Below are 13198 nucleotides of genomic sequence, written 5' to 3'. Positions count from 1 at the left end.
GGATGGGCAGCTTATCGATGCTGTGAGGCTAGAGGGGCATATCTGTGTAGACGGCCATGCCAAGGACTCCGTGGGCTCTCTCAGATGTGAACTTGAAGGCACAGATCATGCCACCAATCCTCCTGATGGACAGGTTGGCCCGATCATACAGGGGTCTGTTATAATGGCTTCAGAATAATCCAGCACTATCATGAAGAAGCACATCCAAGGAGTCTGCATCGGGGTCTGAAAGCTTGAAAGGCCATTGGTTTCTCTGCCACTGACTTCTCTTCTGTCTTCTTCTTCTTTTTTTCCCCTAGGCTGCTTGTTTGAGGATGGCTTGTGTGGATCTCTGGAGACCTGTGTGAACGGTGAGTATGGATTCTCCACGGGGCACTGCTGAAGTTTTGGATCTGTTTCTTCTGCTGTGGATTAGAGGGTGGCTTCCACACCTCAGTGGCTCTGTGTTCTGAGGAGGGATGCAGAGCCTTTGTGGGGAGCGAGTCTTACACACAGATGTGTGTCTGAATGCCTGTCAGCCTCAGTCCCTGTGTGTAGGGCTGTTCTTCAGGATGAAGGGGCACTGTTGGTGATGGACTCTGGTGGTGAGGAAGAGAGGATGCACGTGAGTCTAGTGTGTTGGCGGTCCTCAGCACTAACTCTACCTGCCTCCCCCCCCCCCCCGGCCCCCAGCCTGTGCTTGATGCCTGTACATTTTCTGTGTTAATGGTTTCATGTTGATCTCACAGGAAGTTCTTCCTAGGGCCAGTTCCTGGAAAGGTTGGGTGAGCAAGTAGCTGTCAACAGGGAGGGAAGTGGCCAAAGACTTCTCAAATGAAGAAAACTACTTTGTATGTTGTTTAATGGGTGCCAGGTTCTGGGCACTTTGCTGTTTGAACTAGATGTGGGGGTGGGGAGGGGGCGGGGGGGGGTGGAGATAATGCTGGAAGGTCACAGTTGCGTGTTTCAGAGTGAGACTGTGTATGTAGTGGCCCTCTGGAGCCCAAGGCAGGTTGATGAAGCACACACTCTTTCTTCTTAGCTTACTGCCTGCCTGTCTTTAGCTTATAAATGGGGAAGGGAAGCCTCTTCCTCCTTCTCCTATTCCTCCTTCTCCTCCTCTTCTTTCTCCTCCTTTTCTTCTTCCTCCTCCTCTTCTTCTTCCTCTTCTTTCTCCTCCTCCTCCTCTTCTTTCTCCTCTTTTTCTTCTTCCTCCTCCTCTTCTTCCTCTTCTTTCTCCTCCTCTTCCTCCTCCTCCTCCTCTTCCTCTTCCTCCTCCTCCTGCTGCTGCTGGTGGTGATGATGATGATTCTGAGCTGGCACAGGTGACCCTCATACTCCCAAGTGGCCCTGCATTGCCATGGGTGCCCTATGGGCAACTTGATTTGCAGAGAAGGCACCAGACTTGGGGACAGGTCCAGGGCAAGCCCGTCCTTGAGTGCAGGTGTCAAGCTTTGTCTGTGCTGAAACACTAAACCAAGTGCTTTGGGGCCATGCAGAGGACCAGGCCTGTGGCCTAGATCAGGAATCTCAGGTGGGGAGAACTGTATGTGTGTCTGAGCTGGCAGCAATGCCAGCAGGGAAGGACCAGAGCTGGCCCTGAGAAGGAAGGAGAGCAAAATGCCAACTCTCCTCTGCCCTGCTTTGTGCTTGCTTTCTGCAGGAAGATTTCTGTGATGGATCAGGCCAGGACCATGTGGCTTGGCGGCAGGACCCTGGCCTCTCCCCCCCCCCCCCCCCCCCGCAAGATGGACTTTGTGCTGCTTTAAGGGAGGGGATAGTATTTAGTAGATTATCTTAAAAGTGTCATCTCAGCTAAATATAGTCAATTTATATCCACCAAGCTCTGATGATGAAGGACCCAGTGTGTGTGTGTGTGTGTGTGTGTGTGTGTGTGTGTGTGTTTAGTCTAACCAGAGGCATAGCTAATGATAGCAGACACAACTGTCTCTCTTCCCTCAGCAGAAAGCTAGTCTGGAAGTGAGCCAGAATCATTCTTCAGTTTATTTTCTTCCCCAACTCCAACTTGTCTTCCTAACCTTCAGTGACAGATACATTATTAAGATAATAGCCTTCTATTCTTTGGGAAAGAAAAGCAATTTAAATGTAAATATAGGTATTCAGGTTTTGGTGTGTGAGAACAGACAGTATTTGACACCTTTTTATTTATTTTTCTTAGTGCAACTAGGTCTGGGAAATGGCAGGGCAGGCTGCCCAAGTGCTGCAGGCCGGGTACTTGCTGTGGCTGATGGCAGTCATAAGAAACATAACATCCTGTTGCTGCTGGCCTGGATTTACTGTTGTCATGGTGACTGTATAATTTATCCTGCTAGCTGGTGGAGCAGAGAGGTGTGGCCAGTCTCAGTGAAAATGGACAGGTGGCCATGGGGCAGGGTGTGGTATGGAGTCTGGGATGCCTGCATTCATACTTGGGGTCTCTTTCATTCACTTCTCCTTTTCTTGGGATGAGGCAGGCATGTATAATCTTATTAGCTCTTTTTTTTTTTTTTTTAAAAGCCTATAGCATTTTTAAATAAAACAAAAGAAAAAATATAAAGTGCTTGGATGGGATGAGATAATTTAAAAAGAATCTGAAAAGTTAAACATAGTCAATTTATACCTCTTATTTAAAAAAAAAAAAAGAAAAACAAAGGAAACCAAAGGGTTAGAAACACAGTTCAGCAGCAGAGACCTGCTTCAGATGTACAAGGGTTTGATTTCAGTACTATAAAAACAAACAAATAAACAAACACACCCACACAAGTACCATAGTGACAAAACAACCATTAGCAGGAATCCCAGGAGCTGGAGGGATATGGAATGAGTTTGTGCTGTGGAAAGAGTAGGCGTTCATTAGACGTTAAGGAAGGGTGTGGTTCAGCAATCCTGCTTGCGAGCATATACCCCAAAGAACTGACTTGTGAGCATATACGCCAAAGAACTGTCAGCAAAAGCTTGGAAAAGTATGTACACACCTGTGGGCACTACAGACTTTTCCATAATATCCCCCAAGTGGAGACAGTCAGAGTTTGTCCCTTGGTGGGTGGAGAAAGGAAACCTGGTCTTGTACATGGTAGGCCATCCCCCAACACAGAGACACGGTGCTCAGTAAAGTAAGCCAACTGCAGGAAAAGACAAATGACGCCCGATTTTACCTTCCTCGACTCTAAGAGCGCCAGATTCAAAGACAGAAAGTTTGATGGCGGAAGGCGGTATCTGAAGGTGAGGGTTGTGGACATGTTAACTCGTGCTGGGCTTCAGTATAGGAAGTGAGGAAGTTCTGGAGCTGACTTGTGTGGATGACTTGTGTTGAGAACGGCTGTGTTCTCAGCGCCGCTGAGCCTTGAAAACGGTTGGGTTGGTAAACTTCACAGTATGAGTCTGTTATTACTATTGTGCACGGTAGCTTTTTATTGTTATGGTAAAAAAAAATAGAGAAAAAGGAACTTAAAAAGTGGGAAACCTTATTTTAGCTTGTGGTTCTTGGTTCATGGCAGTGGTTCCCAACCTGTGGGTCTCAACCTCTTTGGCAAACTTTTATCTCCTCAAATATTTTCGTCACAATTCATAATGGTATCAAAATTTCAGTTATGAGGTTAGTGGTGTTTGGGGGTCACCACAGAATGAGGAAATGTCTTAAGGGGTTTCAGCATTAGGAAGACTGAAAAGACTGAAGACTGTGGTCAGCTGTCTCTACTCCTCTTGACATGAGGGAGGCAGAACACGAAGGGGAAGAGAGTATAGAGGAACATGGCTGCCCACCTCACGGCAGACGGGAAGCTGAAGGAGTCAGGAACACCGTGCACACTTCAAAGCTGCCCCAAGAGCCATTTCTCACCAAGCCCCACGTTTTTATTTCTACCACCTCTCAATAATACCATAAAATTACAAATTTTATGTACATCGATTGATCACCCATTGATTAGGTCAGAGTCCTCAGGATCTAAACATTTCTCACTGTTTTGGGACTACCGTATGGGACTAATCTTAAACATACAGGTGTTTTAGGTAACACTTATGAAAACTATAATATCCCACAATCAAAAGCATTGAAAAATGTAAATTCTGAAACGGTGTTTGGTCATTGGAAGTGTTCTGAGTATTTTGCCATCCTAGAGTAGACTGCAGGAAACAGAGTTTAGATTAGTCACATGGGATTCCTCAGTGTGAGGAAAATCTGCTTCAAAAGACTTGGAAGTGGGTTTTCTTCCAGAACTAGTAACTCTGAATGGTGCATGTTCAGAAATTAGACAGTATGTCCTAAAAAGGAATTCCAAGAGTGTGAAACAGGTGAAGCAAATTTGCAGAGATTAAAAAACAATGCTTTTGTTACATCAATGGTTCATGGAGGTGTCCCAGGATTCTGAGTCCTGAGCTGTAATCTAACTCCTGAGATATGCATTCCAAGAAAGTACTCCACAACCCAAAGTACTAAAGGAATCTTCCAGAACACATAATCCTTTACAGTGATGGCTATGTTTAATTCTAGACATTCTAGTGGATGTATCATGAATATTAAAATAAGAACAATTTTTTTTAGAAAAGTTTATTGTTTATTTATATATGTATGCATGTTTTGCCTGTGTATATGTCTGTGCAATGCATACATGCAGTGCCCACAGAGACTGGAGGGTGATAGATCCCCCTTGGGCTGGAGTTACAGACAGTTGTGAGCCACCATGTGGATGCTAGGAACCAAACTCCAACACTCTGGATGAGCTGTCAGTGCTTTTAAATGCTTTGCCATCTCTCCAGCTCCAGAGAATGCTTGTATTCATTTATTTTTTATTTTTATTAGGTACTTTCCTTGTTGCTGTGCCCAAACACCCAACAAGAAGCAAGTAGGTGAGGAAGGGTTTAATGTGTGTGGCTCTCCATTTAAAGTACGTCACGGCATCATCTTTACAGTGAGGAAGCAGGAGCAAGAAGTGGCTGCCTGAAGTCAGAGTAGGTCTTCCTACCCCAGTTAGCCTAACGTGGAAACTCCATCACAGATGTGTCTAGAGGTCTGCTTCGTAGGTGATTGTAGATCTGGTTGTTGGTGGTCAGCATTTACCGTGCACTTCCGTTCTATCCACGATTCAAATATTAGGCAGGCGTTAGAAACCGAGCATGGAGAAAGTTAACAGCAGCGAGTACAGCATTCTGAGGGGGACCCATCTGATATGGTGACCACTGTGTGCATAGGATGGAAAGGGCTTAAAGGTACTTGCCAAGCTCCGGATCCTTATCTGGGTAGTCACTACCCAGATAAAATATGAGGTACTTTCCTCATATTTTTATGTTTTTCAAATGTTTTCTTATAGACATTTATGGATATGGTGCTTCAAATTCTAAGGAAGAGTAATTGTAATAAAAATAATATAATTATTATATATATAATATATTATATATATAATAAGAATAATATATTCTCTCACACTCTCCCATTCAGCGCCCCTCGAGCCTGCTCCTTCTAACCACCTACCTAATGCCTGAGTGTTTAACATAAAACAATTAACGATATGTGGTTCCCCTTTATGGGTATAGAACCAACGGGTGCTCCCCTCGCAATAGTCAGGGTGCTTAAAACAAATAGCCTTGTGCTCACCTTGGCAGCACACAGGTTAAAACTCGAATGGTACAGAGAAGATTAGCATGGCTCCTGTGCTAACATAAAGCATTCCATATTAAAAAAGAAGAAGAAAAAGAAAGAAAGAAAACAGCCTCCTCCTGGTGGCCCTGTGCCACACAGGTGCTGGAAGTGCCTGGCTGGAGGGAGGGCATTGGAAAATTCCATTGGAAAGGTCACACTGACTGTTGGGCCAGGCCAGGCTTTTACTTCATTTGTATTCTACTCTGGCAAGCTGGGAGGGCCCTCAGCTGAAGAAGGTATTTACTGCAAAAGGCTGAGTGAGTCGTCAAAGGAGTGTGAAGGGAGAGAGGGAACTGGAAAAAGCTTAGTGGAGATTAACACCAAAGAAGCCAGTTAGCAGAGGAAGACTGGAAATCTTCCCTACCCTGAGAAACAGAGCATGCACTGAACACATGAGAAAGATGAGAGAGGAGGGAGTCTATAGAAGAGAATGCCCTGCATAACCATGTTTTTTGGGGGGCTCACTAGCCCACTTCTGTACTTCAAAGATTTTTTAGTTAGTTAACTAATTTACTTATTTTCCTGAATTAGCTATTTCTATTCCAGGACTCACTTAAAAGGACATGGCTGTTTTTTGTTTTTTTTTGTTTTTTTTGTTTTTTTTTTCCCATCTCCCCTCCTGGTGGCTGGCAGGATTTCTACCTCAAGTGTACTGTGGGTACACTTAAATTCCAATAAAATTACCTGCAAGTTTCCTTTTGTATCCATTTGTAAATTCTTCCATTAATAAAGGCAAGAATACCCAAAGAGACATGTCATTTCCCTGGTAACAAATGTTTGTGTACCTGGGTAGAACAAATGATTTCTTTTGTCATTGTTAATGAAAAAAAAAAAAAAAAAACCACAGTTCCCACCTCAGGATAAGAGATAGTTTATTCTGGAACGTAATTTAATGATCATGGCCCAGGAACACAGATTTAGGTTACCCTGAATTCTATATTCCAACATGAAAGCAGTTTCATAGTTTTACAGAACAAAGACAGTCTTAAATTAAGGCCAGTTTAAAATACACTGGCAGTTCACATCAGTGAGGTAGTTACAGCAAGATGGGGGAGATGTTTCTACAGGCCTCAGACACTCTGATAACATCTTAGCTTTTGAGTTGGTAGAAGCTAGTGATATATTAGTAGATTCCAAAGATGTGTATATTAGTCCGAGGAAGGAAAGACATGAGGTGAGCAAGGACTGGCTGTTCACAGGGCTACAGCTAGCCCATGGGTAATTAGCCCCTGGGCCTGCAAGTTTCAACCTCTCTACATTACTGCAGCTCTGATCAGCCTGTCTTACAGACACAATTTCTTTCTAGGAATTCTTGTTGACATCATCTACCCTTGGGTCACGGCTGAAACCAGTGTGTTAGAGAAAAAGTAAACGTGTATTTAATGTTAGCTTTCCCCGGCCCAGGAGCCTTCAGAAGCGAACAAAGAGACAGAAAGTGCTCTATTTCATGGGAGGACCAAAGGGTTCTGAGCTACTGTTTCCAAGATGCAGGGTCGATAATCTACTACTTTGGTTTTTAAAGGAAATTTAAAATTTCCTTTAAAATTCCTTGTTTTTAGAGGAAATTAGGGAACCTGATTTGTTAAGGAAGGCACATCTATTCACATCATGGCCAGACTGCAGAGGGAAACGCCATTTCTCTCACACTGCAATTTGTAAAAAGCCACGAGACAAAGGCTTTTCTGGGAAGGAGAAAAAAAGAGAGAGGACAAGCATAGGCAGCAGTGGGAGAAGGGTCAAGAGTGAGCAGTGCGGCTGAATGTGAGCAGAGCCCAGTTGTCATTAGAACTTTTGGAGTAGGAGTCTGGGGTTTGTTAGCTCCAGTAGGGGAGGATCACCCATTCTCAACAAACACATCAAGAAGACAAGTCTGGTGGTTAATATTCATAGTAAACTAAAAAGGACTTAGAATCCCCATGGAAACACAACTATGTCTGTGCAGATAGCTTCAGAAAAGTTTAACTGAAGGCAGACTCACTCTGAATGTGCGTGGCACCATTCCTTGGCCTGGAGTCTTGGACTAAATAAAAAGAGAGAGAGAGCCAGATGAACACCATTCATCTGTCTCAGCTTCCTGACTGTGACCAAGCTCCTGCCAGCATGCTTTCCTCACCAGGATGAACTGTATCCCCTCCAACTCTAAGCTAAAATAGGCCCCTTGTCTGAGGCTGGAGAGAGACTGTTCTTGTGGAGGACATGGGCTCTATTCCTACACTTAGACTGTGGCTAACAACCTTCTGTAAAGCGCAAGTTCCAGGTATCCAATGTGAGCACCGGGAAATTATTCTGTGGGCACCATATGCACGCCATAAACAGGCATGGACATACATGTGAGCACATACAATAAAATAAATAAATCTAAAAAGTAAGCAAACCAAGCCCCTTTTCCTTTACGCTATCTTTATCAGATTTTTGGTCACAGCAATAAGAACAATAACAGTTGACCATTTAGACCGGCACAGAAAGGAAACAGGCCCACTGAGTGTCTGGTGGGGACCGTCAGGATGGGTAACTAGAGCTCTGCCTGTTGTGTAAGGCAGTAGTCTGGGAGGGGGTTGGAGCTGGGGCTTCTCTCTATTCTAGAGGAGTTCCTGTTTGGTTAAGGCAGCTTTCTTTTCTTTTCTTGTATTCTTGCCACACGAATGAGGGCAGTCGAGATTGGTGAGGCCCTGGGAGGTTAGTGTGAGTCACTGCACTAACTCCCAGTTTGCAATCATCACTGTATAAACATAAAACCGCCTTCCTGGTTGGTTAGTGTTTGGTCTTGGACAGAGGCTCTGGTTCCAGGGTGCAGGTCTGTCTCATCACTTCCCTGTTCATGTTCATTTTTTTTCCTGGTTTCTTGTCAATGGCCTTTTCACCACGAACTGGAAAAGTTTAGGATTCAAAGTTAGGCCTTCAGCCTAAAAACCAACACAGAACAAAGGTAGGGACTCTTTCCCTGCGCTCAGTTCCTTGGGGGTTTGTCCTAGTTAGGGGTGCTATGCAGTGATCAAAAGCAACCTGGAAGGGAAGGCCTATCTTGGATACATGTTCACAGCATAGTGTATCATTAGAGGAAGTCAGGGCAGGGAGCTGGAGGCAGGAGCTGATCTGGGAGCCAAGAGAGACAGATGCTTACTGTTTTTTTTCCTTGTGGCTTTCTCAGCCTGCGTTCTTAAATAGAACCCTGGACCACCAACCCAGGGGTGGCCCCGCCCACAGTGGACTGGGCCCTCCACCACCAATCATTAATAAAGAAAATGCCCTACATGCCTGCCAACAACCCAATCTTATGGAAGCGTTTCCTCAATTAAGGTTCTCTTCTCTCAGATGATTTTTGTCAAGTTGACATAAAAGTAGCCAGGACAGGACCCAAGTGAGGACTCAGTGCATTTTAACGAAAGCAGCTTTTAAATCCCCCATCTTACAGTGATATATTTGTATGAGAATGTCACAATGAAACCCATTGTTATATACTGATGTTGGCACAGAAACAGCTCTCACCTCAAAGAGAATAAGGGATAGTTTATTTCGGATTCAATCATAAGTGATCACCAAAAGCACAGATTCATGCTCCCCCAAACACCATGTTCCGATGGTAACACTTTCAGAAATGTTTCGTTACTGTTTTCATTTTTTTTCTTATGTGTATGCACGTGTGAATGCCTGTGTAGCACTTGTGTGCCTGGTTCTCACGGAGGACATTCAGTCTGGAACTGGAGTTCCAGATGGGTGTGAGCTGCCACACAGGTGCTGGGAATTGAACCCAGGTCCTCTGGAAGAATAACTAGTGCTCTTAACCATGGAACCATCTCTTCAGCTCTCTGTTTTATGATTTTTTTATAGTAATAAAGAGAATTATATGTCAAGATATTTTTAAAATATATTGATGAGACCACTGGGTGGGTTTGTTACAGCAAAGGGGGAGGGAGTCTGGGGTGCAGGCTTCTGATGCTGTCTGGTGGCAATCCTCGGTCTCTGGGTTGGGGAAGCCAGTCCTCTGCTAAGCCTTACCTAATGGTTATAGAATGTTAAGTCATAACTCACAGGTGGTCAAGGGGCTGAAGACAGCTCAAGACAAGTTGCCATCAGGCCCTGGACCTGCCATATTCTCACCTCTCTCCAACCACAGATCTTCTCAGCCCTGTGGTATCTGTAACTTGGGTTTGGCTCCTCCCATCTTCAAGCCCCCTTCCCTCAGGAACGTCAATTCATACTCAGTAAAAACCAAAACACAGAACAGGGCTGGGTAGATGGTTTGGTAACATGACCAGTGTTTAGATCCCCAAAGCCCATGAACAGCTGGGCACAATAGATCTTTCCTGTAACTACAGGGTGTATGTGGTGGGAAGAATGACAGAAGGATCCCAGGGGTTTCTTGGACAGCCAGTCTAGCTGAAACCACAAGCTTCTAGCTCACTGAGAGACCTTGCCTCAAAACAAGCAAACAAACAAGGTTGAGAAATGAAGAAAACATCAGTGGACCTTCTACACATGGATAGTACACATGTGTGCGCACACACACATACACACACTCACACATACACACTCACAAACATACACAGTCCTACACACTCATGGAGAAGCACACTCACTCTTACATACTCACAGATACACACAATACACACTCACACAAACACACTCACACATTCCTATACACTCATGAACAAGCACACTCACACACTCTTACATACTTACAGATATATACAAGACACACTCACACACACAAACATAGAGCACACTCAAACAATACACCCACTCATACACATTCATACACGCAGAGTCTCTCACACACAGACACACAGCAAAACAAAGGGTAGACATTGTGTAAATAGACTGTGAGTTTGTTTAAGGAGCCCCTCCTAATGTGTGAGATGTTGCCTCTGTTGTTAGTATGGAGGGGTCTGTTACAGTTTTAAAAGTTATGCTTTTAAGATTAGAAGACAGATTTTTTGTATTTATTGTCCTTTTAATCAAAGTCTCGGTCCATTTTCAATAAAAAAAAAAAAAAATCTGAGGGATTTTAACGGATGGTGGATGTAAGATCTCCACCTGTTCTGGGCCTGGCAGGGTTCCATGTCCTTGGGTCCATCATGTCCCTGGTTCCGTCCTCTTGATAGATACACAGCAGAAACCTTTTGCACCTTTTCCTTGGCAGTCAGCTTCAAGCTTGGTTCCTGCAAGCCTGTTGAGCAAACATTTTTTTTTTTTCAAGAGAAAAGGGTAAGCATCAGACAGTGGGATGAGAAGCACAAGTATCTTAGCTTTGAATTTAGAATCTCCATCTGTTCCGCCAGGGCCCCAGCCCATTCTCAGCCTGGAACCACCATTATGCAAACTGGCCCTATAGTAAGGTGGGGGGTTGGTAAGGTGTGTGGCTGAAGGGAGCCTGCAGCTGGAAGACGGTCTAATGGCAGCTTCTGTTGGAAGAAACCTGAGAATTCTAGCTTGCTATGTCGTGCTTCTGTTGTCTGCTTAAACACCAGTGTGCAGAATTTGGGGGCAGCATGCCCTGAACCTGGCCAGCATAGCTATTGCATGCAGTACCCAAAAGCATGTTCCAGAATCACCCAAGAAAAGCTCAGGAGTGAGACCATTTGTGATCTTCAAGGCCACGAACTTGGAATCCTTGGCTGACAAAGGGCTTCCCAAATCCTCTCCTTGTCCCTGAAAGTAGCAGACCCAGTTTATTCTGAGGAAATGGCTACCATGTCCTTGGAATCTGGAAACCCATCCATTGTTGCCTTATAAACAGGTAGCAATCTCATAATGCCACAGGGCTGCCGCCATGGTCCTGCCCCATGAGAACAGCCCAGTGATGGTGCCACATGGACAGTACCCAGAGTCAGCCCTGAGAAGCTGCAGCACAGAGGGCAGAACTGAGCATGCTCGTCGACCTCAGAACTTCCAGGTTCCATGTCTCCCGGGTTCCAGGCACCTTCTGATCACATAGAAGACATTTGAATCCTGCACTCAATCTCCTTCCCAAGCCAATGGTGCTTCTTCACAGCCTCTCAGTTTTCAAATGAAATTTCTTACTTTTTTTTTTTTTTTTTCAGTAAAACACAATAGCTCTGGCTACCTTTTGCATAACCTGGTAAACTGCACAGTCAACAGACCTAGTTGTGGCTGATACATTCGAAAATGAGAAGAAACAGGTACTCTACATCCCTGTAACCTCAAGAGGGCTGTAGAGAGAGTAGGAACAAGGTGACCCTGCTGTCTGCCCGAGGATGCAATGGGCAGGCGAGCCTCTTAACCGAGTGCTCAGAGCCCATCTACTGCCTCTGAGGACTGACTTAAGCACATGTTTTGGTTACATCAAGTCTAAGTACTTAAATACACCTCTAAGGTGACAGACAGAGACCCATGAATCAGGTTCTGCTTCCTCCAGATGAAGTTTGCACCTGACCTGTCCCATCTCAGACCTGTGTTCCTCCCCTGAGTGCCACAGCTGGCCGCACACAGAGATGAGTCAGGCAGGAACCGTGCCGTGCCCTCCTCAGCTTCTTCCCTGTTTCAAAGCGAATAGCTGCTGTCCTCAGAGAATGCTCAGCCTGGCCCTGGCTGTCCAGCACAGCTGTCCCTTTTTATACATAGTGTCAGCGTTCACAGGAGACTAGCTCTCCTTCCTTTAGATCCCCGTCCGTATGAGGTCCCTTATGAACCAGGGCCCCGTGGTTACTGGTGCAGGAAATTGGAGCTTCAGTGTCTAACAGAGGAAGAGCTTAGGTGGGAGATCTCTCTGGGTCCAGCGTCTCTCACAGCTCCTCAAGGATCTCCTGGATTAGGCAGCATGTGAAGCCCTAGGATCCTGGCACAGAGACAAGCGCATGGAGTGTGGCAAATCGGGAGTGTCAGAGCTGAAGAGGCTCATGAAGATAAAGTTGGGCACCTAGTAACATTCTGTTGGTTAACGCCCCGAGGCATGACTTTAAGAGTGGCAGTTGTTAGTTTACTTGAGTTTGCAACAAAATAACAGGTGGAAAGCAACATAAAGGAGGATGTTTATTTTGGCTCAGAGCTTGAGGATACACCCATTGTGGTTCAGAGTGCAGTGGAGAGCCACAGCGGGCAGGTAGCAGGAGTGTGAGGTGACTGGGTAGCCAGTCAGGAAGCAGAGGAGGCAACTCCAATACTCCAGTATTTTCTCCCTTTTCATTCAATCTGGGACCGCAGCCCATGGGAGAGTCCCACCCACATTCAAAATGAGTCCTCCTTCCTCAGTTAAACATTTTGGAAACCCTCCTATGTCCAGAGGTATGTTTCCATGGATATTCTAAATGTAGTGCAGCCTTACAAAGTGTAGCCGGTAAGCACAATTGATCATGGTGGCCAGTGAAACAGTTGTTCATGCTGGAGAGCACCTTGTTAGGGCCTCCCCAGGCACTGTGTAGTCTAGCTCACCCAGTGTCAGACGCCACAGGAGGAGTGCTGTTAATCACGTCCCCACCCCCCACAAAGGCGAATCTTGAGGATGGGACTCCTTGTCCTCAGGTTACTCTTGGGGGTGGGGTGGGGGTGTTGAGGGGAGCCAGTACAATAGAATTCAGGCCTGGCCTTGGCCCTTTCCCCTTGACCTTGGTTCTTTCCCCTAATGTT

General features: G+C 45.3%; 1 protein-coding gene and 1 non-coding gene across 2 annotated transcripts in view; both read left to right on the top strand.

Moving 5' to 3' along the window:
• Nucleotides 1-13198, top strand: part of Ptprn2 (protein tyrosine phosphatase receptor type N2) — a 747342-nt gene that overhangs the window by 73189 nt on the left and 660955 nt on the right. The window contains exon 2 of the mRNA XM_076920936.1: nucleotides 300-350. Coding sequence (XP_076777051.1) covers nucleotides 300-350 — 51 coding nt within the window. The remainder of the gene's footprint in view (nucleotides 1-299; nucleotides 351-13198) is intronic.
• Nucleotides 5562-5668, top strand: LOC143437202 (U6 spliceosomal RNA). The gene has a single exon (XR_013106814.1). It is a non-coding gene; the product is annotated as a U6 spliceosomal RNA (small nuclear RNA).

This window comes from Arvicanthis niloticus, chromosome 23 (assembly GCF_011762505.2).
Source record: "Arvicanthis niloticus isolate mArvNil1 chromosome 23, mArvNil1.pat.X, whole genome shotgun sequence".
Lineage (NCBI taxonomy): Eukaryota > Metazoa > Chordata > Mammalia > Rodentia > Muridae > Arvicanthis > Arvicanthis niloticus.
Note: the sequence above shows the minus strand (reverse complement) of the source record. Positions and strands in the feature narration are given on the sequence as shown.